The 27,101-nt window shown below is 51.1% G+C and overlaps 1 protein-coding gene across 50 annotated transcripts in view; it reads left to right on the forward strand.

Moving 5' to 3' along the window:
* PCBP3 (poly(rC) binding protein 3) overlaps positions 1-27,101 on the forward strand; it is a 319,960-nt gene that overhangs the window by 285,075 nt on the left and 7,784 nt on the right. For 27 of the 50 annotated variants that reach the window (XM_070489050.1, XM_070489045.1, XM_070489054.1 and 24 more), the window contains 9 exons: positions 2,075-2,098; positions 3,143-3,175; positions 3,660-3,776; positions 4,902-5,033; positions 6,008-6,136; positions 9,513-9,656; positions 13,388-13,429; positions 25,755-25,833; positions 26,551-26,610. In XM_070489050.1, coding sequence (XP_070345151.1) covers positions 2,075-2,098; positions 3,143-3,175; positions 3,660-3,776; positions 4,902-5,033; positions 6,008-6,136; positions 9,513-9,656; positions 13,388-13,429; positions 25,755-25,833; positions 26,551-26,610 — 760 coding nt within the window. The remainder of the gene's footprint in view (positions 1-2,074; positions 2,099-3,142; positions 3,176-3,659; positions 3,777-4,901; positions 5,034-6,007; positions 6,137-9,512; positions 9,657-13,387; positions 13,430-25,754; positions 25,834-26,550; positions 26,611-27,101) is intronic. The other 23 variants (XM_014859813.3, XM_070489069.1, XM_070489070.1 and 20 more) reach the window with 7 other exon arrangements.

The following is a 27,101-nucleotide window of genomic DNA, read 5'->3' on the forward strand; positions in this document are numbered from 1 at the left end:
CCGTTCCAGACTAAGTTGCCACTTGATGCCTATCAGCGAATACCTTAGTGTGTATTTTCTGCACACGAGGGCATTCTCCTCCATACCCTCAGTATACCCGTCAGAATCAGGATGACAACACTGATAAGTTCTGGCCACTTTTCCTTGGACCCTACACAAGCCCACCAGCCATCCCAATGCTGCCCTTCAATGACAGGATGCTCCCCAGTCCTCCTGCCTTTCCCTTTGGAAAGTTTCCAGTCAGTTCTTTCACAGCATGTCCCTCACTTTGGCTTTTTCTGATGTTTCCTCGTCGCTGGCAGGAATGTCACAGAAGTTTTCCTCTCTGGTGGCCCAGATCTCAGGGTGTCCCATTACTTATCACTTGGTTAGGGGGTACCTGCCAGGCTTCTCCACCTAGCGCTGCTCTGCTTCCACTGTTAAGAGAAAGGCATTGCTGGGGGGGGTACTTAGACACCATGTAGATGTCCCGTTTGTCATCCCCTCATTCATGCTCATCTTCATGGACTCAGGGTTTGCTATTCTGTTCATATTATTCACCATTACTTTGATGTTCATATTGTTCCTGACCTGGCCAATGGGAGCCCCTCCAAGCTAGCTCCTGTGTCCTTTTGATGTGATCTGTCCTTCTTATAGTACTCACTTTCTGGCACAAAATGCCACTCATGGTTCATCTTGTACTTTTCCCTGCGGTGGTCCTGGAACTAGCCACTCCTCCAAAGAACCCTGATTCCTCTGAGAGGAGGCTGGTGTTGGAAGCCCAGATCAGGGCACATGAGGTGCTCACCTCTCTTGGGCTATTACGGGTCCCAGCCAGAGCTGGGGAATATATGTATCAATGTGTTTATATATATACGTGTGTGTATGTGTATATAATCACGCATGTACATGTATACCCACATTCGCATAATATTTATTTCCGTGTTTATCTCTATATATTGGTTCCCGTGAGTTCACACTCTCAATTCCAGTCCAACAGCACAGGGTTTGTTCTAGCTCCTCTGTCTGTCCCATGTTTGTGCCATGAGAAACCCAACTCCCAGTATCTGCGTGCTCTCTGGTGGCAGAGGCTCTGGCCTAGTACCTGAGGTGCTGTTCATCCTAGATTTCCAGAAGATATGCCCTTATCCTCGGGGCAGGGGGTGGGGGCTCACACCCAGAGCATCCCTTTCTGTGATGGTGAGATGATGACCAGCCTTTCATTCTTCTAACTGGGCAGCATGTGGTCAGGGTTGTCGGAAGCTGAGGGCATCTTGTGAGGTCAGTTCTACAGCCCCCACCTCCAGCAGCCGCCACAACAAGCACCAAACGCTGCCTGTGGGAGGTGAGGTGCCCTGACCCCAGAGGGGTCATTACCTCATGCCCAGCTGCTCTTTGCTGCCCCATTCCCTGCCGCACACGCCCTCTCCATGGCCTAGCAGAATTTAGGGGCTTCACCAGGAACACTGTAGCTGCTGAGGACTTTGTTGTAATTAGGAAAATGGGTTTGATTTTGAAAGATGTTGTCTGTGGCTGGAAGCAAGGAGCTCTGTCTCCATGCGATGCCTTGGCAGCACCGTGGGGGTCTGCCCCAGGCAGGGAGGCACTGTGATGAGCAGGCCTGGCCGGGATGTCCGAACCATCATGGGCTTCAGGCTTTAGAACCATGGCAGGATGTTCAAGTGTGTCTTTGAATGTTCACCTTTTTCAAAAAGTCAAACAGCGATAGCAGTGCTAAATTTTCTTAACATCACAAAATCAAGCGAGATTTTATTTGTCATCTGTTTCTTGTAGGGTTTTCTTGAGGCCTTAAGTGCATAGTCATGCCTCCCAACTTATTTATCTGGAAAGCAGCTGGCCATTCTCCATCTGCTTGTCTGTCAGTCAGAGGCAGGGCCTGGGCCTGGCCATGGTCAGATGGGCACAGAGGAGCCCTCCAACTCAGGGCCCCTGCACAAGTGGCCTGCCTGCACACTTCCTCCTGAGTGTCCAAATCTTCCTCATTCATAACGTGGATGAGTTATGCAGTGTCTGTCATATGTTTTTTTCTCTTTCTGCTCTATGACGTCATCTTTCTGTGATTTTTTTCCTACAGGAAGTTGGAAGCATCATCGGGAAGGTAATTACTGAGTGAACTCCCTGCCTCTATCGGGGTCTCTGTAAGGGGACGAGGACCACAGCACACCTGTGCTGGGCGGTATGTGTATGCAGTGAGGATTCCAGGGGAATCCTGCCATCTCCTTGCCTCCAAGCTGCACCACCTTGAGGCTGGTCCGAAAGCATTGTCTTCACCAGCTCCTTGGGAGCCCGGGAGGCATTCCCCCACAGCCCCTCCCTGGCAAGGCACCGGCTGGTCACCCCAGCTGCCCCACCCCCACTGCCCTAGTGGCCAGTCCCTCTTCCTGGGTTTGAAAGCCCAGGAAGAATTCTTTCACTTGCATTCTTCAGAGCCGCCTTCCGCCTCCAGCCAGTGAGTGGCAGTGAGTCTCTTTATATTTACTTTCTAAATAAAAGAAATGTTCCCATGGGGAAAAGTAAGCTCCAGTTTGAACTCTGTGCCTGTGGGAGAGAGGGCAGGGCTGAGGGCTGCTCTCCCTGTCTGGTCATGCTTTGACCATCTTTGGGTTCCCTGGTGTCCTGAATGGTCCCTGTACAGTAGGGGCACCGTCAGTGCTCAAAGTCCAGCTCTTTCTCACAAGTGCCTTGGGAGGCAGCTTTGGGGAGTTGCTGCCCATGGGCCTTGTCCCTGCTTTGCCCGTGATGAAGGTAGGGGTTTGCTGTGAACCTGTGTGCAGACCTGTCCCCATACTGTGGAGCAGGTACCCTGGCAACGTGTGATGCCAAGTCAGGTCCCCGGGTCCAAGCCCACCCACCCTTATAGCCATGTGCCCCTGGGCCAGTGCCTTGGTGTCCTCCTCTCTGAGGCCCACTCACAAAGCTGTGGTGAGCACTGAAGCAGTCACAGCGTGTGTCCAGCTCTTGACAGCACCTGGGACGGAGTCTGGCCTTCTGAGGGGCTGCTGCTCATGTGCCCCTGGGGCACGCTGGGGTGCACGAGGCAGGCGGCTCCCAACACCACCTGCTGCCCTGCCAAATCCTCTATGTGCCTTTAGTGGAAACCCTGAGTGACCCCTTTCCCTTGTTGTCTAAATCTTTGTTCCAGAAAGGAGAAACTGTGAAAAAGATGCGTGAAGAGGTAAGTTGGCTTGCCCTCAACAGCATCCTGTTTCTGGGCGGGTGGGAGATGTGAGGCCAGGAGGGCCTTCAGTGGCTCTACGTCCAGACCTCTGTGTGTCCTCGGACCACCTGGGAACCTGCCGTGCACGCAGGGATGTCGGGGAGCACCGCCCACTGCAGTCACCTCACTGAAGGGGGGCACACAACAGGGGGAAGCCCTTCCCTCTGACACGTACACCCCAGCAGTTCAGGTGCCTCTGTTTCCTGGGTGAGCAGCTGTGGTGTGTGGCACCTCTTTACTGATCACTTGGATCCTTTCTGCTGATTACAATTTCACTTTAAAGGACAGTGCTGGAAAAGATTTTACTATTTGGTGCTGAAGTTTGCCCTTCAGGCACCAGCCAGATACACTGGCATCAGTTGTCAGTAGGCCTGGAGAACATGGCTCATTACCGGCCCCGCTGCTTTAATCTAGTTTCTGGGTTTGCTCAACTCCCTTACAGAGTGGTGCAAGGATCAACATCTCAGAGGGAAACTGCCCAGAAAGAATTGTGACCATCACGGGCCCAACGGATGCCATCTTCAAGGCCTTTGCCATGATCGCCTACAAGTTTGAGGAGGTGAGATGCACCCACTCAAGACCCCTGTGGGCAGACAGAGGGCAAGCCTGGTCCCAGCTGGTCCTCCTACCCCTCCCTCTCTCTCCCCTGCTTCTAGACCGGGGCACAGCTCTGCCCTCCCGGATGCCCTGACCGGCCGCCAGGACCTGTTCTGGCTCCTCTTACCTCCTTTGCCTCCCAGGGACTCTACCTGCTCCAGTCCATCTGGTGACAGACCCACATCCCTCCTCCTCCTAAGGCCAACATTGCGCATGCCCATGTCACTCAGTTTCCTCAGCCCTACTGCCAGAGCAGAGCCCTCAGGAAGCCCTGGCAGGAGTGCCTGCCTTGGCCCCTCCACAGCAGCTCACCCGCTGCTTGTGTAGCTCAGCTTAGATGTGGATGGATAAAGAGGTGCAAATTCTCATGCTGGCACGTACAAATACATACACATTTATGTGTCTGTGGCACTTTTGTGTATTTCTGTTAGTGAGTCAAATCTTAAAGTTTTTATGTATTTCTGGTTTTTTGAAATTGCCAAAGTTATTTAGAGATGCATTTACTGTTTTTATTCAGAGGACGATCAAGCTGGGGAGTAAATTTTTCTATCAAAAATCTGTCACCGTGTCTGTTCAAACCCCTCCATACCCCACCAGGCCTCAAGGACAAAGGTTAGACTCTGAGCCAGTGCCCTCTGGATCTGCACCCTGCCCTGTCCCAGGGCAGCACCGTGGCCACTTGGCCATGCATGTCTGTGCATGGTCGGTGTGTGCAGGGCCCCCTCTGCCCATGCAACTGCCATCTCCTTATCCTCCTGAGCCTGGCTTGGCCTTCAAGCCTCTGCGACCAGCCAAGCCTGTCCACTGTGTCCTTCCTTTGTGCACTCAGCCATTTACCGCTGTGTATGTGCCTCCATCAAGGAGCATGTGCATTTCTACACTTATCTTCCTCCCCCAATGACCGTGAGCCTCTCAGGGCAGGGACTTCACCATTGGTCCTGAAGCCTGTGCCCGCCACCACTTGGCCTCACAAAGGGGCTCTTCAAGCACATTCCAAATGCCTTTCCACAGAGCCTCACATTTGCACTCACTGATGTTTAAATAGCATCATGTGTTGGCCAACATGTGTGCTTTTCTCCTTCCCCAGGACATCATTAACTCCATGAGCAACAGCCCTGCCACCAGCAAGCCCCCAGTGACGCTGAGGTTGGTGGTCCCCGCTAGCCAGTGCGGGTCCCTGATTGGCAAAGGCGGCTCCAAGATCAAGGAGATCAGGGAGGTAACAGAACCTTCCCCAGACTGATGGGTGCCGAGCCACTGGGTGGATAAGGACCGTCCTCGTGGGAGGCATGGCCATCCTCAGCAGAGTGTCAGCCCCTGTCACTGCAGACCCTGCCAGCACAGAGCTTGTAAGAGAAGAACAATCCAAAAAGCAAAGAGTGGAACATGGGAAACCCTGCAGCATGTGTGGACCCCCTCACAGGCCTCAAGCAGAGATGCCGGGCACTGCAAGAGGGAGGGACGTGTGCCTGACCTGGGACTGTTGGGGGCCTTGTGGACAGTGCAGGTTGTAGCATCCCACCACCCAGTCACGTGGCTCGAGGGCACAGAGGCCCTGCACAGTGGGGCTGTGGTCTCTGCCTCAGTGAGGGGCCTCCTCCAACTGTCAGACCCAGTTTCCTGGAAAAACATTGAGCCCTCCCAGCTTGGATGGAGTTTGCATGAGGTTCGGACTTCATGTCTACATGTTCATCTATTCCAAGGAAAGCCTGAATCTTTCTCTCCCCCAGAAGGAGGGTGGCTGCCCAGTCTTGATTCCTTCAAGGAAAGAGGGCCACAAAGTTTAGGCCCATCTAGAACCCATCTTTCTCTGTGACCTAAAACTCTACAAAGGGGATAGAATTCCGCATAATTGAAAAAAGTAACTATTTCAGCCTCTGTCTCTTGCAAATGCCCCTCTGCAGGTTAAAATGCCTCCTGTCCAACATCATTCGCCCTGCGCCAGGTTTGTGCTGGGCAGTGGTGTCCTGAGGCGGACAAGACCTGCCCACAGTGGCTCCCAAGGGAATGTGCAGAGGGCTGGGGTGCCCAGGCGGGCATGGAGGGGGTGACATTGGAGCAACATTGGGGTGGGTTTCCCAAGGTGCACTGTGCCCTCGATGCACACCCTCTCAAAAATCCAGAAAGTGCTACTCCAGTGCACATTTCTGCCCCTCCTTCCATCATGCCCCTTCCAACATCTAGTTTCTCCAGTCCACAGGTGCCCAGGTCCAGGTGGCTGGGGACATGCTGCCCAACTCCACAGAGCGAGCAGTGACCATCTCGGGGACCCCCGACGCCATCATCCAGTGTGTCAAGCAGATCTGTGTGGTCATGCTGGAGGTACAGTCTGTCTGTGCATCCAGGGGTCATCGCCAGCCTGCCCCTCTCTCCACGCTGGCTGTGGCTTCTTAGTGTCGGTGACAGCAAAGGCTTTGGCACCTCTGGGATGCTGAGGATTCACATGGTCAGAGCCATATTAGGGCTGGGTATCAGGAGTGTGATGCAGGTCCCTGACCCAGGCCCAAGGCAACCTGAGTGAAGCTGTGCTGGGTGTGTGGGTGCTGTGGGAAGGGCAGCTGCTGGTACCTGCCACCTCTGGTGGGTCCTTCATCTTCACTGGGGAGTCGGGGAGAGAACACGTAGGGAGACACGCATCCCTCCCCTCATTTCTGGCGTTGGATGGAGAGTTATAGTCCATGGAGTGAGAGGCATTCCACAAAGGGTCGGGTCTTAAAAATGGTGCAAGTCTGCACTGGAGATATCCATGGGGAGGTGGAAAGGCTCACACTTTGGTGGGAGGGACTCCTCAGCACTGGGCCAGCTGGGGAAGGTGAGGCAGGAGGCCCATGCCTGCCAGGCCTGCAGACATCAGAGCCCCACAGAGGTTCAAAGGACACAACTTAGGAAAAGCACACGCGTATGCCCAAATTATACAGACAAGAGAAGTAAACAAAAGGATTAAAAGCAAAGGAGAAACAAAGCCCAGCTGAGCAGGAAAAAGCCTTTCTTGAAATTTTGGGGGAAAATACCTGAGATTTAAATTTCAACCAATACCCAAAATGCAGCAAGATTCATCGAAGCTGTCAAGAGCTGCTGAAATGAAGTACTCCCGCCTCAAATGTTCCAGCAGCCTGCTGGTCGCCCCACAGCCTGGCCCCTCCTCTGCCCTGAGCTGCTGTCCCTGCGAGGGAAGCTCTGCTCCAGGCGACCACGACAGCATCCCCACAGGAACTAAAGCCTCGGCAGGCAGTGTGGGTTCCTGCCTCTTTTGTACTTGGCTTGGTGTGAAAACCTATGTCCAGCTCTTTAGAAAGACATGTATAGTTTTTATTTTTCTGAAATATAATATTTTGTGAGGTCAAAAGTATTTTTCTAGATACTAAAGTTTTTCCCAACCACTGGTCCTGGTGACAACTGGTGCTGGCTCTTGTTCCCTTCAGTCTCCAGCCAGTGGGACCCCAGAAGGGCCACATGGGCATATGGTGAGTGGGGCCCAGCCCTCGCTAGTGCTGGGGACACCCGAGGAGGTAAGAAGCTCATGCCTGTCTGTTAGGCAGTGAGGGCACCTCAGAATGATGGGCGATGGAACAGTTCCAAGGGGGTCACAGCCTCCTCCGCCCCTGCTTGAAGGTCAGAGCAAATGCATGGTCTCCTCAGGACTCTGCACACTGTGGTGTTGCCTGCACAACGTTCAAGGACAGACACGGCTCCCACGAATCAGGCTTGACCTGCATTGGCCATGGGGTGCTGGTGCCCCCAGGGCCGTGGTTGGGACGACCCTATCTCCTTCCCAAGGCCAGGGGACTTCTGTGAGCTGATGAACATTGAAGCACACGTGCAAATAGATGAACACTGGGCTGAGGTGACACCTCGTTCCTAGTGGCGTTATGAAGCTCCCAGAGTTGGGGCGTGGCTCTCTCACCAGGAGCAAGATTCATGGCACCTGGGAACAGTTGGGCCCATTTTCAGTGAAGAGTGACTGGAAAAATGAAGCAGAAGTTCAGAGGACATTCAGATGTGGCTGTGGGGTGGGTCTGACACCCTTGAAATACACCAGGAGGGCTGGCCTAGGTGCTGGTGAGTTGAGTGGAGAACACAGGTGTCACGGCCATGGTCTGCCTCATGACACCTGCTGCCCCCCAGGGGAATGTGGGGGGCTGTGCTCAGAAGGCCTCTCCTCCTGCAGAGGAAGTCGATGAGAATGGGAATTGGGAATCACAAGCAAGAGGCCCCAGCAGAGCTCACAGTGCCGGGATGGCAGGTGCTGCCGTCAGTGGGGTCAGAGGGCCCCATGGAGTGGGGGTGATGGGCTGGGGCTGAGAGTCACAAGGAGTGCGCTGCCCGGCGTTGGGGCAGGGGGGCAGCAGCTGGACTGAGTTCTCTGCTTGATGCAGTGAAAATGCTCTCTCATTTACTCTCCGTCTAGTCATGACTCTTCCACAATCAATGCCAAGTCTAGTCTGAGACCACAATGAACTCCAGTTTGCACAGAGACGTTTCTGGAGGCATTTGGTCATAACTGCAGAAATACTGAAGATGGGCCTTCCCTGGGAGCCTGGTGTCACCCAGACACCAGTCAGCTTGCCGACCCTCTCAGCAGCCCTTCCTGCTTTAGAGCAAGGTCACACAGCATGGCCAAGGTCACACAGTATGTCCAGGGTCACACGGTGTGGCCTAGGCTGCAGAGTTGAAGCTCCCACCCACTCTGCTGAACCTGTCCCTTCATCACTTTGTGTGTCTTGAGTGGGGGCACTCTGAGATCATATCCCACTGGCCAGGCCACAGGCTGGGCCAGAGTGGGCCATGGCCTCCAGAACTCCCAGCAGGGACAGGCTGCTCTGGCCCCCCACCCTCTTCTTCTCACTGGTGGTATCACTCACTTGGGGACTTCTGACTTGCTCACCTGAGCCAGGCCCTGGGGCCTCTGCTCCCAGGGAAGACTGCCACCCTCTCAGAGGACAAGGGAAGGCCCGACTGCCTCTGACCAAGGGCTTTGGTTGACTTCGTCAAAATCTGGCAGACTTCTGGCACTTGAGAATATCGTTCACCCTGAGAAAGAATCCTATACTTTTGGCCACGAATAATCAAAGGAAATTATAGCAAACCTCACTAGGACTGTGGAATATTTCATTTAGACTCTAAACTTTTTGAAAAATGGCTCCTTTTTATTGATAGTGAAATTGAATGTTTCTAACTTTCCCGTAATGATGTCTACTCAACGTCACCACAGGCCAAGCACAATCTTCGAGGCACTGGCATAAAGCTCCCACAGTGGAGCTGCGCACAAGCTCGGCTTTTTCCTGAGGATTGATGAGGGAAAGAGAGATTTTCTCTCAATGGCCGACACCAGGCTGACACACACATGGAGCGACAGCCCCCGGGGCCATGCAGGCACAGTCTCATCTTCAGTTCTTACCCCATCCAGAGACAGAAACTCTGCACCACCAGGGAGCCCACTGCATCTGGTGGGGTGATCGGCACCCAGGCTGGGCGTATTTAGGGCAGTGGTTCCGAGGAGGAGGGGGCCTCTCTGCAGGTGGCCCTCCTGCCCTGGGGCATCCCCCCACCCCTCCTGGCACCGCTGCACCTGGGAGGCTGGGGCCAGTGGGTGGTGCAGCCGGGGGTGGGCTCAGGATCAGGCCTCCCCCATCGTCACATCTGTCACGCTGCGAAGCTGCTCTAATGCTGTCTCTCCCTCTCCTATCCCTTTTCCTAGTCCCCACCGAAAGGTGCCACCATTCCCTACCGCCCAAAGCCCGCCTCCACCCCTGTCATTTTTGCAGGTGGTCAGGTAAGAGCCGACCCGCTCGCGGCCTCCACTGCCAACCTCAGCCTTTTACTGCAGCCCCCGCCGCTGCCCGTTAGTGCACTCAGGTTTTCTCCCTCCTCACGTGCACGTCTCCCCCCCACCGTACTGGACACAGAGCTCTCCTGGCCCACTGCTAGGCACTGGGGTGGACATCAGGGCCATGAGAGTGGCTGGGCAGTGTCTGGCAGAAAGAAAGGGCCAAGGCAGGTGTCCTGTGGAGTCTGGATGCAGAAACGTCTTCTCCCTGAACTGGCACAGGAGGACCCTGGTTCCATGCCTACACCCAGGTCTGCCTGGGTGACGCCTGCCAAGTCTAGTTCTCCAGCGTTTTTAAGAAGCTGAGTTAGAAGAGCCAGGAACATTACAGGTGGCCTTAAGACTGTTAAGAACTAGGGTCCCATTTTCCCCTGAAATACATGTTCCCTTCTTCCCACAAATTAGCTTATCCTGGGAGCACGTGAGAGAAGAGCCATGCCACCAAGGAAGGGAAAGATGCCCAGTGGATGAGAGCCTTCCCAGTTACAGCAATGGCGAAGGGCCCGGCAGTCTGGGAACAACCACTTTACATACCTGTTGTTTTGTCTGGTGCCACTGACCTCCTTTCTCTCCTACAAGGAAGGGGCTTCAAAGGCCAGAGGTTACAAAGAAATTTTTGTCTGAGGCCAGTGGTCCCACTAGTAGGGCCTAGAGAGCCACCTAGAGGGAGCTGTGCCTGTTTCCTCCCAAGTGCCCACTCCTGCCTTCCGGTACCTGCCCAGAGGCATCCGTGGCAGGAGCTCGTTTTGTCCCACTCACCAGGGTCACATAGCTGCGTGGTAGATGGACTTTGAAAATGCCTGGCCAGTGGTGCCTGGAGGAGCTCTGCGTCCAGACGGCAGTGACGTGTCTCTTTGCTCAAGGGAGAGTTAAGACAGACTTCCCAGAGGTGACCCAGGTCACAGGAGAATGGCCGTGAGATTTTACTTTATCATTAAAAAAGAAAGAAAAGAGAGAAATAAAAATTTTCTCCATGTTTTTCTTTGTAAAGGAATCTTATCAGATCTTGGCATGGATTCACACGTTAGGTGAAGGGCAGAGGTCTGTGTTTCCATGTCTTTAGCAGTGTTTGTGGTGCTTCCCATAGTGAGGGACACAGCGACTCCCATGTGGCATGCGTGGTTCAGTCTCCCAAGGGCCCTGCCCTTTGCCATTAGCTGTCACATCCATACATCATTCTACAGCAGCCCGGGATGTGCACATGTCCCCATTTGACAGGTCGGAAAGTGAAGCCCAGAGGCAGGGACCTGAGAACCTGCAGCTATGCCCCCTCCTTACCGACCTCTGGGAGCCTGGGGGCCCAGAGACACACAGCAGGCCTTCTTCAGAACTGTTTTCTCTCCCCTCAAAGTTGTGGTCAGCTAGCAGGTTAGTTACCTATGTGGTCTTGACCCTAACCTGTGAACAAACCGTGGTGGTACTGCATGGCAAAGTATGGGACTTTTTTCAAAAGGGAGGCACATTAACACAAATGGGGGGCCTCAGATGCCACATGGGTGAGCCCACCCCCCACTATCCAGGTCACCTTCCTGTCTCTAAAGCAAGGGCACTAGGCTGACCTCTCAGGGCAGCAAGGTCACTGCCATCATAGGCACCTGGCCCAAGGCTATCGCCAGGATATTAGCATCTTAACCTGGCCCCTGTGCCTTTGGGACAGTCTGGTCTGGCCAGTGGTTAGTCTTGGTAATCTATGAGGGGACAAAGTCACATGAGAGTCACCACTGCACTGCAGGTAACCAGGCATGGGAGCCACAGTACAAAGTGAAATAAGGGTGTGAATGAGACCTAATGCAGCAAGGGGTCCCCACCAGAATCAGTCCCCACACCACCACATGCAGGACACACTACAAAGCCTAGACTGTAGAGAGATGTGGCCCAAGAATCTCCCCCGACTCACCTCTGTGAAGAGGACCATCACTGTGAGTGCTCTGCCTGTGCTGGTAACACACCCCTGGAGGTCACAGGGGCCTGGTGGGTGTCCTCACTGCTGAGTAGCAGTTCCTACATTTCAAGCAGGTCACAGATGATGAAGGTTTCATCCAGACAAAACCTTTTATCTGTCTGTCTACACTCTACCTCCACCCAGAGAGGATGGTCAGCTGCTCACGCAGTTCAAATAGAACTAGAAATCACAACTGCCTAAGTGAATAAAAGATGTCAGAAACATAAAATCAGGGTAAAGAGTTGTCCTGTCAGGAAGTACATGCAGTTCCACTCAGACAGCCAGAGGCCCGACCTGGCGCAGACCTGCCTGGCTCTCGGGGCAGCATGTGTCCCAGGGTCTCTTACATTTGGTGACACATTGGAGCACGTGCCTCGTGGCAGCTCCACAAAACCTGAAGATGAGGTCTTGATGCAGTTCCTGTGGACCCCATAACAAATTACAGGGCAGTGTGACCCACTTCTTTTTCACTAGGACACTTGCTCTGTCTGGTAAGATTCCTTTACGTTCTCGTGAAATGCCAGCAGGCTGGGGGCCTCACCTCCAGTGATCTCTGCCCAATGGCTGGTTGGCTTTAACTCCTAGTTTGGGTTGTTTATGATGAAAACTCTAAGCAGATTCAAAACCTGCAGTTTGGCAGAAGCTTGGAAACCACCCTCGGTTTGGGGTCCACGGAGGTTACACGTGGACTGGCCTGAGGTTTCCCTCTCAGGTGCACGGCGACCCCTGAGTATGGACACGGGTGGATACCACGTGTCCACTTAGGACATGGCATGGGAGCCCCACGTGGTCAGGTGCTGGAAGCCATCTCCTTCCACTCCTGTGCCACCCATGCCTGCAGGCCCACGTGTGACTGGCCCAGGGCTGGTGTGACATGGTCCACATCACTGAGGCCTGATAGGAAGTCTTTGGTCTTTACTCTCCCTTGACTCCGTTTGGTTTGTTTGTTTTTTGGCCATGAGTTTCTGGGAGCATCTTAGCTGATGGACCATTGAGGCGAGTGGGGGTGGGTGCCGTGAGTTTGACAGGCGGTGGGAGAGGCTGCACAGTCCCACCCACTGTGGCTGGTCCGAGTCACTGTCTTGAAGGCAAGTGAAACCATGAAACAAAGTGCGGCCTTGGGAACCCACTCTGGCCTCTCCAGGCTGTGGTTTGAGCGTGCTGCCCTCCAAGTCAGAGCAGCCACCTGGACCTCTGAGGCTGGAAGACAGATTGGTCAATCCTGTGATTGATTTTGGTGCATTTCTTACTTAATCTGGCCTTTGCAAAATTGGTTTTAGGTCACCTTTAAAGGTTTCTTTTTTTTGTTTGGTCTTCTTGGGGTAAATATTTCCTAAAAGTGTTTACTCTGCTGGCTGATTAAATTTTCAAAAGGTTAATAATCAGAGAATCCATAAAAGATGTCAGCTCATTCTTAGATACGTTCTTTTAAGAAACCAAGGGAGTGAGAGTGGCAGCATTCAAAGCTGAGCTGTTGTCCTCCCTCCCCGCTGGCTCGGCCAGTCTCGGCTCCCGGGCTCATGTGTCTGGTTGTAGCTCAGGCCACTGCAGGGCACTGGCGAGGCTTGACACCAGGACTACCCCAGTCTGCACCACCTGGTGCCCTGGGAGGATTCCCCTTTTCTCCTCCGCGACTGGACAAGGCAGGGACATGCTTGCCCAGGGAAAGCTTTAACCAGAGGGCCTGTGGCCCGTTCACGTGAAAGTCCCAGCCACCAGAAAGCCCTCTTCTACAGGGGAGGGCCGCAGGGGTGACAAGCGCAGCCAGCCTCTTCTCCAGCTGATGGTGTCTCTCTCTTCCTAGGCCTACACGATCCAGGGCCAGTACGCCATCCCCCACCCAGAGGTGAGTTTTCACTCTGTCTCCCTGTCTCCTTCTCTTCTCGTTACCATTCACCTACCTGCATGCTGCTGTTAATTGCTACTAATATTAATATTACACAATAATATTAATACCATTCTCTCAATGTTCCTGACCTGTGTCGTATCCATATGACCTTGAATAACCTTTAACCTCTTAGCACTAATTCTACTCCTGTGGAGGACTTGGCCTGATGTCAAATTGTTCTGATTGTTGCCGCAGTCCGGGGTTTACCTCTGCACATGGGGCCTCCGGTGGCGAGGCAGGACTGCTCTGCCCGGTGCACACCCCAGGGCGGGGATAGAGCAGCGCCGCTGCTCACCTGAGGAGTTAGGTGACATGCTGTCCAGCAGGTCTGAGAATGCTGGAAAGGGTGTTTGAACATCTGGAGAGGCTGCACTCTCCCCTTTCAGAGCCCGGGTTGAAACAGGGTCCGCATCTGTGTGAAAGCCAGCGGACAGGCCGTGGCTTCATTGTGGTGTTCATCAAACACCACACGGGGCGTCGAGGGTTCCTGCTCCATAATCAGGGCCTGCTCCGACATCTCCTAACACCTGGGTCCTGAAGTCTGCACCAGAAGAAATGGGGCGGGGCAAGAAGAGGGAGCAAACCCCAAGTCCATTTTGAGAAGGTTTTCTTCTCTAAACCATTTTGCATGTTTGCCCAGCTTGGCAGCCTTTCCCTCCTGGGAAAGCATTTCCTTCCAAGCATGCTCTCTGTGAGCTGAGAGGCCACCATTCCAGACAGGGAGGTGAGGCCAGGCTGACACACGATGCTCTGAGTCCTGCAAACCCTTACACTTTTGAATTGGGCAGGGGAAGAGACGGTCATCTGAGTAAGATAGAAGACAGGACCAGGAGGGTTTGTAAGAACTAACTGACACTAGATAAGTATCTGTATTGGGAAAATAGAGATTCAATTCACTATCGTTGCAGGAAAATTTCTCTTGAGTAGAAAAAATACCAAGGGTTTTTCCTTTTTTAAAAAAATCCTCAGTAAGCATCAGCACATATAGGCATCAAGTGATAGAGAAGCCTGATGAAGAAAGTCCTTCTCCAACCTCGTCACATCCCCAGAGGCCATTTTTCTTGGCTCCTGGTTTTAGACCTGTCGTGATGACTGCCATACACACAGCTACCTGTCCCCACTCAGCAAGCCATCTTCCTCCTGCCTGAGGCACGCTGTCTGGGCTCTCCTTGTTACGTGGAAGCATAGTTGCCACATGCAGGTGGTTGTGGACTGATGCCCAGTTCTGTCCATGGCTCACTCCAGTCCCTCTGCCTACCCCCCACTGCTGTAGTTGCCCACAGCCCCCAGAGGGCCATGGTCACCTCAGCCTCCCCTTGAGGACATGTGTTGAAACCTGGCCTCTGCTAGTGGTTCCCCCACACTTGCTGTTATTGGGGATGCTCTTCATTCTTCTCTGAGTTTATTTTAATCAGATCTTGGGAGTGGTAGGAGTGGTGAAGATGTGAACACAATCAGCCTTCTTGAAAGAACCATCAGCAGCTGTAAAAAAAAATGTTATAATGTCTTATACTCCAAGGAAGTTGACAGCATTGCTCATGAAGCTGAAACAGTGGTGGAGGGCTATAAGACCCCAAGAACAGGCAGGAGCAGGCCCTATAGCTGAGGAAACTTTCTGATTCCAGATGGGTGATGCTAGTTGTCTTAGCTGTCAGCCGACTGTGGCTGAGGGGAGGCAGATGTTAGGACCTAGGAGAAGGGTGGCCCATCCCCAAGTGCAGGAGTGCTGTGCAGAGTGAGCAAGCACGTGTGCGAGTGTAGGTGGGCCTGAGGTTGGGAGGTACTGCAATGGGCAGCTTCCATGGCTCCTAATGGAATGCCCTGACCCACTGGGTCAGGGGCCTGATTTCTTGGACGGCACAGTCTTCATTTAACATGGGCAGGGCGGTCTCATGCCTTTAGAAATGCATCTGTATGTGCAAAAGCAGATTCGAAAACCTGGATGTTTGGCTTTTATAAAGCTCAAGAAATGAAAGGAAACACAGTGGTATGGCCCCACAGTGAAGGGCAGTTTACCCCAGAATTGAGAACAGATCTAAGATCGATGCTCAGACCTACCATCTCCAGCACGGCCTCTGAGCTGGCAGAAAAGTGTTTCTGGTCTGAAATTTCCACAGTCTGGGCATGTGTGCCTGTATGAGGGCGAGGGATTGATTGATTTTTCTATCAATGGTGGTTCTGCTCTTTCCATGTGATTCTCATCTCTCTTAAAAATGGATAGGTTCACAGATTTTTTTCTTCAGATTTGTCTAAATTAACTGTTATGTAATTGCCTCACTGCGTTTTGTAGAGTTTTGAAATACTTGGCTGCTTCTCATGAAATGGCTTTCTGTGCAGGACACTCTGCCCTCTAGAGCAGCAGCAGGTGGAGGTGAGCCCCTGTGATGACTGGGATAGTGGGAGCTGTGGCAGATGCTCTTCTTGCAGGCATGTAAAGTGGAAGACTTCGTCACTTAGAAAATCCCTTCAAAGTGAATGAAATAAAATCACAGTGACAGAAGTGATGATAGCCAGGAAGGCAGGTTTTATCTGCATTTAGTGTTCAGTCAGAAGTTTAAAAGCTTCAATTCTTACAGCCCAAATATAGTAAATACAGGAAATACTGCTTTATTTTATAACTGAATACACAATTTAAATATTTCACCCAGAGTGACTGACACATACACCATAGCCATCTTTTTACAGCTAATATCTTACTTGAATCAGATACAGACTATGAGAAAATATATTTCTTAGAGCTGAGTAATTCTTTATTTAGAACTAAAATATACGTATTTTTCTCGGAACCCAATTTTATTTATTTATTTATTAGTTTTTCTTTTCTCCTAAGCTAGAGCAGGTTTCTGAGTAAAAGTTGAGTTTTTTTTAAAGCTTGGCACCTGAGCTAACATCTGTTGCCAATCTTCTTCTTTTTTTCTTCTTCTTCTCCCCAAAGCCCCCCAGTATATAGTTGTATATTCTAGTTGTGGGTCCTTCTGGTTGTGCCATGTGGGCCGCCGCCTCAGTGTGGTTTGATGAGCAGTGTTAGGTCCATGCCCAGGATCCGAACTGAGAAAACCCTGGGCTGCCAAAGCAGAGTGCATGAACGTGACCACTCAGCCACAGGGCCAGCCCCCTGAACCCAGTTTTAAAGAATGCTTTCTTTAGAAAAGATTCTTTAGAAAGAATCATCAGGGCCCCCACCCTCGCCAGTTTCCCTCCAGGTTCTTGCCTGCCGCATGGATTGTTCTACCCGAATCCTTCTGGAAGCTTATCCCACTCTGGCATTCCAGAGAGGCACAGGGACTGCTTTGTGGCGGAGAGGACTTGCAGCTGAAATGGTCATCCTCAGTCATGATCTGAGTTCTCTAGTCAGCCGTGGAAGCTGCCTGCTTGCCTCCACATGTCCTGCCTGAGGGGTCAAGCGTAGTTTTGGATGCAAGAAAGGGAGACAGCAGGGACTCGGGTTGAGGGAGCAGATGCGGAGAGCTGCAAAGCCTGGAAAGACACAGAGCAGTGACTGTGTGACTCTGTCTCATCCAGCATTTCTGTCACTTATTATGGTAGTGTGATTACACCACGAAGAGATTTTCTTCTGGAAGAAATTAGTCAACTTCAAGCATACCCTCATGTTTCCATGTCACTCCCTGACTTAATGTCCCCCTCAGTTAAAGGGGATGTTGAAAGCAAGCAAAAACAGAAGATGTTAGAGTTGATGACAAAGGATTTAACATCTCTGCTTTCTTACCTGAGCCTGGCACTAACCATGTGAAGTAGCCCTCAGGACCATCATTCCAATTTCTCATACAAGGAGGTGGAAGCTTCCAGAGGTCACTTGCCCAGAGCCCAAGAGCCAATGAAGGATGGAGCTGGCCCACCCCTACATCACTGGATCCCGGCAGAGGACGTCAGGGAGCTGGGAGTTAGGTGGGCACCAGTATCTGCCAGGAAGCTTGTTCTTTAGGGAGCCCATAGTGGGGAGCTGTAGAGACGTGTGAGTCATAATAAAAGTAAAAGGAGTCAGCGGAAGGGTGCACACTTAGATCTATATTGACAGTGATTCCTGTTCTCTACTCCCAGGGGCTGTTGGGTTGGACAGTCCACTGAGGACACCTGAAGAGCGATTGTGCACCCCTGAAAACAGATGGTTACGGAGCACTTTCCCTCCCGCTTCCTGTGTCTCCCCCAGAACCCTGTTAGGGAGGTGGGCACTGAGGCTGCTCCTCACATTTCACAGTGAAAACAGTGAAGAGAGTAACCAGCACTGCACTCCATAGCCACCCAGCCCATGGGCTGCACCTCTGGCTGCGTTCCTTCCAAGATCCCATAACTCAAGTGGTGGAGGGGTGCCCATGAGCCCACCTGCTGCCAGAGCAGGGCTGCTACAGTCTTCTTTTCATAAAATAGGAGGTGCAGGTTAGTCTTTGCTGCTGGTTTGTGTTAAATCTTTCCTTTCTCTGTCCCTGGGTTAAGCATCCCTCCCAGCCTGCCCTTTCTCAGAGTCAGAATCTGCATTTCCCCAAGAGCCCTGGGTGACTTGTGTGCACATGAAAGTCTGAGAGACACGGATAGCAAGAACTGAGGATATATGCCATCAGAGCCTCAGGAAGAGACAATAGAATGCAGTGAGGGAAGATTCTAGGAGATAAACTCTGAAAAATTTTCAGATTTAATAAAAGGAACCAGTCCTCATATTCAGGAATCCCATAAATCCCAAATGATACACAAAAGTAAATACATCTTAGACATATCAAAGTAAAGCCACATAACACCAAGACCAAGAGTAAATCTTGAGAGTAGTCAGAAAAAGAATATTACAAAGGAACAAGGGTAAGAAAATGAGTTCACCAGCAGCAGTGGAAGCCAGAGGATAGTTGCGTAATAAGAGAAAATCATTGTCAACCTAAAATTCTATCTCAAGAGGATCTTCCATAGACCTAAATACAAACATTTTCAGAGAAACAGCTGTGACCAACAGGCTTCTAATGGCTGCTGGTCAGGAGAAGGAAAGTGACCACAGAAGGAAGACTGGAGATGCAAGAAAGAATGGTGAGCAAAGAAACTACCATGTCCCCGCTTTACATAAGCACAAACCATGAAGAAAATATTGATGGTTGAGTACATTAAAATTTAAACATTTGGGTAAATGAAAACAAACATTGTCTGTAAAATCAATATCAATACTAATTTGTAGGATTCCATAACAGAACTAAATGGACAAAAATAGCATACACAAGAGTAGGATGGGCTGAGGGGAATTAAAACATCCTGTAGGTCATTGTATCATTCAGGAGGAGGGTAAAGATACTGAATTTAGACTTTAAATGTATGTGTTAAAATTTCAAAGTGACCACTCAGAGAAGACTTATTATTTAAGTTCCATAAAGGTACAGAGGGGAAAACGGGTGAGGGGAAAAAATTGTTAATCAAAACAAAAGAAAGATAGGAATGAAAAGGAAAGAAGAAATCCTAGAAAATCAGGGCAATTAGAAGTACAAAATAAGATGGCAGAGGTCAGTCTATGTATATGGGTAATTGGGATCAAAGTAAAAGAACTTTTCCAGTTAACAAGGCTGTCAGACTTTTTTTTTTTTAAGTTAAACAAATAGATAAGCAAACAAAAACAGAAAAAGATCTAGCAGGTTTTTTTTCCCATGAGACAACACCTAAAGAATAAGGACCCAGAAAAATTGAAAGAATAGGAAAAAACTGTCCTACGAAAATAATAACCAAAAGAAACCTTATAGGCCAATTTAATATCAATGGGGGAAAAAACAAACTTTAAGGCAAATTCTTTACTTAGTCATTACATATTGATACAGATTCAGTTTACTAGAGGATACAAGTTTAAAATTTGTATGCGCCTAAAACTTACCTTCAAATATATATAAATAAAAAATTAACAAACCATAAAGAGAATTTGACAGACATTGTAGTGGAACCTTAACATACCTCTCTTTCAGTTAAGGCCAAGGAGACAAGAATAAAGAAGATATTAACAGTATAATCAGTGAGCTGATATAATTGACATGTGTTGAACACTACACCCATTACAGCTATAGAATTCGTGGTAACATTTACAAGACTTGATCATATACTAGACCATAAAGAAGACTCACCATCTTTCAAAAATTGGAATCGTATAGACTATACTCTCTTACCACAAAGCAATTAAGTTGAAATCAATAATTAAAAGGTGATTTTTTTTTTTGAGGAAGATTAGCCCTGAGCTAACATCTGCTGCCAATCCGCCTCTTTTTGCTGAGGAAGACTGGCCCTGAGCTAACATCCTTGCCCATCTTCCTCTACTTTATATGTGGGATGCCTACCCCAGCATGGCTTGCCAAGCAGTGCCATGTCTGCACCTGGAATCCAGCGATCCCTGGGCCCCCAAAGCGGAATGTGTGCACTTAACTGCTGTGCCACAGGGCCAGCCCCAAAAGGTGATTTTTTTAAAAACTTGTCTTTATTGAAAGTTAAAGAAGACCAAAAGACCAAGATAAATGGAGAGACATACCATGTTCATGGATGGGAACACTATATATCTAAATTGTGCCTCCCAAATTGAGGTACAAATGCAGTACAATTTCAATCAAAATACCAACTGGGATTTTTGATATTTTGATGTTTTCATATTTATATGGAAGAGCAAAGGCCAAGAATCATCAAGATATTCATGAAGAGAACATATTATAGGGAGATTTGTCCTAGCAGATGCAAAGACTTATGACAGGCTATATTAATTGAAACTGTGGTTTGGGTGCATGGAGAGACAACAGACCAGTGGATCAGATCAGAGAGCCCAGGATCTGACCCACATGGATAAGGAAACCAGGTCTATGCCAGAGCTGCCAATGCAGATCATAGGGGAGAGAATGTTTACATACTCTCAAAGAGCATGTTTCACACGTGATTGAAATAGTCACAATAGATTTTTACCATAGTCACAAGACTGCTCTGCCGGTACAGCGATTATTGGACACAGCAGGTAGTAGGTCTGCTGTCTCATTGGACACAGCAGGGTGGCAGGTCTGCTGTCTCAAGCTGGGTGGTCACAGGTGAGAACAGTAAGCAATCTCTAGCCTAGCGAGATGCTTATCCTTAAGGAAATGCCAATGTAGGAGAAGTTGCATCTTTATCTTAAGGCCATTTGTTCTTGTCTTTGGGACACAGCAAATGCTTAAGGCAGATATACAATGCATGCTCAATGGCCACAGCAGGCCCTTTTGGAAAAACAAGGTCAGGCCAATTAGGTTTACACCAAATGGCTTCCTCATATCCTCCAGTATATCCTATTGCTTGCCATTTGTTTGCCAGCAGCATAAACAAAAACCACTCCTTATGCATCAAGAACTTCAACACAAGAGAAGAAAGCTTAGCACTTTCAGAAGACAATATAGAATATCTCTGTTCTCAGGTCGGAGAAGGATTTCTTAAACAAAACATAAGCACAAACCATAAAGAAAATATTGATGAATTTGACTGTGTTGAGGAGGAACAAATTTTTCCTTCCTGCTTCAAAGGTTCTTCTGGTTGGTCTAATAATCGAATTGACTTAAGACAAGTAAACAGGAAAAAAATCAAAAGTTTAATAACATGGATACCTCCTGTATACATGGGAGAGACCCAGAAAAACTGAGTAACTGCCTGAAATGGTTGAACCCCCAACCTTAAGTACCATTGTCAGCTAAAGACAAGGAAGTGTTGGGTGTGGGAAGTCAGTTATGGGTAAGGTTGTTAGGCAGGTTTAAGGCTTTGCCTTCTCCACTGATGAGAGTTTCTAGAGATAAGGTCATCCCCCTCCTCCTGGTACCACAGGGAGACACCCTTACAAATGTAAACATCTCTTACAAAGGGTAACTTCTCCTCAGTTGCAGAGCTTCTCCCATGCCTGCTGTTTCTTAAAAACAACCAGCTTAAAATAATCCTTACGCCAAACAGACATATTTTAGGGTGACAAATTATGCTCCCCTACAACTGCATTAAAATTTTAAAATTCTCTTTCTCTAAAGACACCATAAGGAGAGTGGGTAAAAGATCTTTTCACCACATACAACTGAAATAGGATTAGTGTCTGAAATATGTAAGGAGTTTTTGTGAATCAGCAAAAATCATCCCAATAAAAAAATGGGCAAAATACATAAACAAGAATTTCACAGAAGAAACATGAACGCAGATTAAACTACCGTGGTGGTCTGTTTCTTGACCAGGAATAGCTGCACGGTATGTTCGTTCTGTGGTAACTCACTGAGTTGTATACTTACAGATGCCTATGATTTTAGGGTCTGTGTTTAGTATTTGTCTATGTGTTTATATTACTACGCAGGGTTAAATGGAAAAGGTGAGTCACAGACAAATATCTATGATATGGCACCCTGCTCCCTCCCTCTCCTTCCCTCCCCACTCCTTCCTTCTCTCCCTCCCCCTTTCTTCCCTCCTCCCTGCCTACCTTTCTTCCTTCTCTTGGTTCCCTCCCCTCCCAGTGATTTGGAGGCACGTTGAGAACCAAAAGTATAATTTTTTTATGGCAGAAATATCTCAAAAAGCAGGAACGCCCCTTCACACTTAGTCATGCTCTGGCCTTTAAAAGATTTTGGAATTAAATCCCAAAGAGATGAAGTGGCTTGACTAATTAAGGGCAGAGCCAAGAGGAGAAAGATGCCAGCTGACCTCTGTCCTTCCACCCACCCACCCACCGGACAGATGTTTGTCCAGGCACCACTGTGTGCCAATTCAGTCCTTCCCCAAGACATCACTTTACATTCGTGGGTGTGTGAGTGGAGGGGGATTTTGCTGGTGTGGCCATAGTTTCACAGAAGAGCAGCAAACTCACTGCAGTAGGAGAGGTTAGAGTCGGGGTTGTTCAATTTCGCAGTGTCAGACTTTCTGGTGGGAGCAGAGCCAACCTCGTGGATTACTTGGATATGCCTGTAAGATGCGCCGTTGGTGGGCTCTGGAGCACACCCCGCCAGATGCACCTCACCTGTGTAACTGAGGGAGGCGCTGGAGAGACCAGGGGAGCATCTGAAATCATGGAGCCTGTGCACAGCAGGTGGGAAAGCCCCTGGTAGTTTATGACGATTGCTCACCCCAGCTAACGTGAACAGCACTTCACAGCCTGCCCTTCACTCACACAAATTCCCCCATTTTGCCGATTAGGGAAGGGAGGCCCAAAGAGACCACACGTACCTATCTCTACAAGGCCAGTCAGTGTTGGAGCCAACCCAGGGCAGTTCTTCTGCCTCTAGAGCAGGGGATACTCTGCTCTCCCTGCCGTCCTTGCAGCTGTGCCTTCCCAGGGACAGATTTGAGAGGGCCCTGCCCTCGAGGGTAGCATGGCAGCCTGGCTGACAGACCATGAGCAGGTGACAGGCATCCATCCCACTGGGGGTGAAAAAGCAGACCAGGAGCAGAGAGCACCTACTCAGGACTCCTTAGGCCCTGCAGGCACCAGCAGACCTCACTGCATGTGGGGCCGTCCCCTGAGGCTCACCTCTGGCCCCCATCCCCTGGGTGAAGGGCTGGAACCCCCAGGGGGCCGGTCATGCAGCAGGCTGCTCTCTCTGTGTGAGTGTTATGTCTGCATCGAAATTCAAGTGATGGTCAGAGGATATAGCACAGTCCCTCATGACCGGACAGCCCTGAGCTGGACTTTGGACAGCCTTTGCGCTTCAACTTTACATTTATTGTCTCTGAAAACAAGGTTTCTTCCTCCATCCTAGGAAGTTGTAGTTCTCACCCTTGTGAAGAAACCTAGTTCAAACTCTCTGATGTAGGGCGGTTCAGAGCACAGCCCTCTGTCAGATGTCCCCCCTGACTTGGTGGAACTTGTTGTGCATGGGGCCCAAGGCTCCCTCAGCTCCTGGTCCTGTCAAGTGGGAGATGGGGTTTGCTTGATCAAGCATGTAAGTTTCAGTCCCCAGAAGGCCTCAGCCTTGCCATGTCTCTCCATACTCATCCGTCATGCCCCAGGGCGCCTGTGGGTACTTGCCATCTTTCTACAAGGCACTTACATATCCCTGGAAAGAGGAGGCTTTGCTAGGATGCCAAGCCCTCAGCAAGGTCTCCAACCCCTGCAGGCCCCTTACCTGCAGGCATCCTGCCCAGGCCCAGTGGGTGCACTCTGAGTCTTGCCAGTTACCCCCATGCCCGTGTTTCCGGGGCCAGCTCTTCTAACACCTTTCTTGGAGACTTCAATGCATATCCGCTCAAGTCACACACACCGTGCCCAGTGATATTAGGTCATGGGGCAGATGTGCTGCGCAACAGATATGCCATCAGCCCCCTAGCCCCTGCCTCCTCAGGGACACTTAGAGCTTAATTTGACTCCAGGTCACCACGTCTCCTAGCCTGCACTCCTTGGGACCCCTGGCCACTACAGCTGCACCTGGAGTGGCCTCTGGGATACAGCTGGTTCTCCCCCGAGCAGGCCCACCCCATGCCACAGGTCAGGGAGCACCCCAGAAGACGGGAGAGGCCTGGGATGGGGGAGAGGGCTGCTTTTAAATTGCAGTCACCATTTCCAAGGGTGTGGGGAGGAAACCAGACACCTCTGAGGTGAAGATGCTACAGGATCAGCCAGGAAAGATAGACGTGTGGGAGCTGTGCTGCAGCAACTACTCACCCTGCATCCCAGCAACTCACACAGCAAAGATTCTACCTTGAAGCTATGACCAATCAGGAGGCCGCAGGCTGGTCATGGCTTGGCTCTGGGCTGCAACTGGGATCCACACACGCTGAGACCCCGTCTGTGGAAGCAGGAAGAGACCAGACTGACTGGCTGCTTGACTACAAGCCCCTGTCCCCACAGCTGCACCCGCAGGGCACATGGACAGGGGCAGGGATCTCTCAGGGAGGGGCCGTCTGGGGGGCAGCCATGATCTTCTCTGTACTGAGAAGGGGCGTTTGGCGTTTATTGTAGCGTTGAGCTAACTTGTTAGGAGCATGTACCCAGCTCCTAGGAGGCCAGCAGCAAACCTACTCATCAGTCAACCGAGGGCTCATCTGTGAAGGCGCTGGGATGTTGGAAATCTGCATGCTTGTGCCTCTGGCACAGTTGCTGCCTCCCCAACGCAATTTTGTGGAGCCAAGGAAGCCCAGATTCTGCATGATGGGGCAAAGTTGGGTGCCTGGTCAGATCCTTGTGTTACCAGGGGACACCAGCCCTGTGCCCAGAGTGACCCCACCCGCTGGCGTCCAGGATCTCCATGGTGGTGCCTGTCCTCACTCCAGACAAGAGTCCAGGGCCAGCTCTGGAAGCCTATGCTGGGCCACATTCAACTGGTCTTTCTGTTGGGAGAAGGTTGGGAGTTGAGTGTATTTCCCTCTGCTGTGACGGGGCCCTGTGGGAACGCCATGCCTAAGGACAAGGACGTCTGCAGAGGCTGAGAAGATTCCCAGCATTCAGCTTGCCACCTTCAGCTCCCCTGTGTGGCCAAGTCTGGCCACAGCTACCTTTATCTTCTGTTATTTTTAGTGTTTATTTAAGAAGTGAGGCTCAGATAAAATAACTAAAGAATCTGCATTTCAAAGCCCTCCCACCATAGTCTAGTGGCTGGGGATGGGAGACAACAGGACAAGGAGCAGCCTGCTCCCACATGGTGGTGCAGGCACAAGGTGGCTCCAAACGAGCCCTTTGCACCCTCCAGGTGGCTCTCACACTCGCCCTCCGTGGAACCTTCCAGCCCTACATTGTGTAATCCTGGAAGTCACAGGAGGCAGGCCTGTGTGCCCCACGGGTGACCCCCTCCAAGTCACCTCTGCAGTGAAGTGATGCCTTGCAGGGAAGGCAGAGCTGGCCATGGGAGTGATCCAGGCTGAGCACAGGGCTGGGGCCCCACGAGGTTTGCAGAAGGGAGCATCGCATGGGCTTCCCACAGATGGCTCGTGAGTTCTGAGTGGCAGTGTGGCTCTGAAGCTCTTTCAGGCCCGGCTGGTTCTGCTTTGTGGCTCTCAGACCCTCCCTGTGGAGGCCGGGGGGCACAGTGGCCTCCATACGCCTTCCTGCCCTTCTGCATTGGTCTGAGGCTTGCTCATCTGGCCAGGCCCATGAGAGGGGAAGGCTGCCTGGTTCAGGCTGGAGCTGCCAGGGAGCTGAGGAGAGGAACGGCACTCAGAGCACTTGCCGACAACGGCCCATTTGTTTTCCAGGCCAAGTCCTTGAGTTCTGCTGCGTCTGCCATGTGTCCGCATGGCCCCTCTTTATATCTATTTGTACAAAGTTCTGTTACTGCCTTTTTGATTTGGTGTGACTTGTACTCGATGACAATAACCTTCTTAGCTCTCATGTCCCTCCTACCCCCAGCAGTTGACCAAGCTCCACCAGTTGGCCATGCAGCAAACCCCCTTTCCTCCCCTCGGACAGACCAACCCCGCTTTCCCCGGTACGTACCCAGCTGCCCTTTCTGACCTCCTCTCTTCTCACCTGGGGACTTTCTCTTTGTGAACTGTCTTTATTCAGGGCAGTGAGCAGAACAGGTACGGTTCTAGTTGTAACTGCCAAGGATGCAGCGTTCACACACAACAGTGTGCACACTGCCGAGGGCCGGACAGGGAGGCCTCTCTGTATCTCCTGTGGTGGGTTAGTCACCTCACAGCTGGCAGTCTTGTGATGAGATGTCTGCCCCTTTGGTCCATGCCTGCTCTCTGCTGGGGGGATCCTTCCTGCTGGACACATCCATTCAGCCAGCCCTGGAGCCTGTTCTGTCCAGGAGCAAGAGAGCAAGAGCTCAGACAAGCAGTCAGGGATGCCCTTCTGCAGGAGGCCTGTGCACATCCCAGGAGTGACACCCACCCAGGACGGCGCCCAGCCCTGCCCTTGGGAAGTTGGGATGAGCCAGTCCCCAGCCCAAGGCGCAGTCACTATCAGCACCTGCTTGGCACAGGGGCGGGGGTGGGCCTTCCCATGGCTATGTCTGGCCAGTGGGCGTTCGTCTCCGTAATGGCAGAGCATCGCCTCGGCGGCCATGGCTGGTGAGAACCCACTGGGCTCCCTGGTCAGCTGCACACACCAGTCAGACTTTGAGCTTCCCTAGTTGAAGTGGTCTTGCTTATCTCCTTGAGGGCAAAAACCTTAAATCTGTTTCTTCTTTGCTCTCCAGGAGAAAAGCTGCCTTTACACTCCTCCGAAGAAGCTCAAAATCTGATGGGCCAGTCGTCAGGTAAAACAAAACCTCACTAAATGGAGGGTGAGCAGGCCAGGAAGCCGTGCAGCCGCCCTTACTCAGTTCCAGGTTCCCGACCTGGTGGGAGAAGGGGGCAACGGGGCCGCTCACGTCTGCCATGGGGTCGGCGAACGCCTCAGTGAAGGCATGGCCAGTGCCATCTGGGGCCAGTGCCCGTGTGGCTGGCACCAGGTCCGCACACGCAGTTCTCACCTTCTGCCTTGGTCACTGCTAGGAGCGTGTTGGTGGGCTGTGGGCTCTGACAATGCTCAGAGCATGGCTGCCCTGTCACCCGAAGGTCTCGAATGTGGCGGAGCCACTGTCAGTATTGTTGTTGATCCTCCCAGTGGCCCAGGGTGTGGGGGCCTGCAGTGAAGGATTTACCATGATGTACGCTTTCCAGGATGTGTTGCATAGCAGCTGTGTGCACACTCACAGGAGAAGATAGCTCTGGGCTGCGTAGTCTACACCCTCTTCTGATTTGCATT

Source organism: Equus asinus, chromosome 18, assembly GCF_041296235.1.
Source record: "Equus asinus isolate D_3611 breed Donkey chromosome 18, EquAss-T2T_v2, whole genome shotgun sequence".
In the NCBI taxonomy this organism is placed as follows: domain Eukaryota; kingdom Metazoa; phylum Chordata; class Mammalia; order Perissodactyla; family Equidae; genus Equus; species Equus asinus.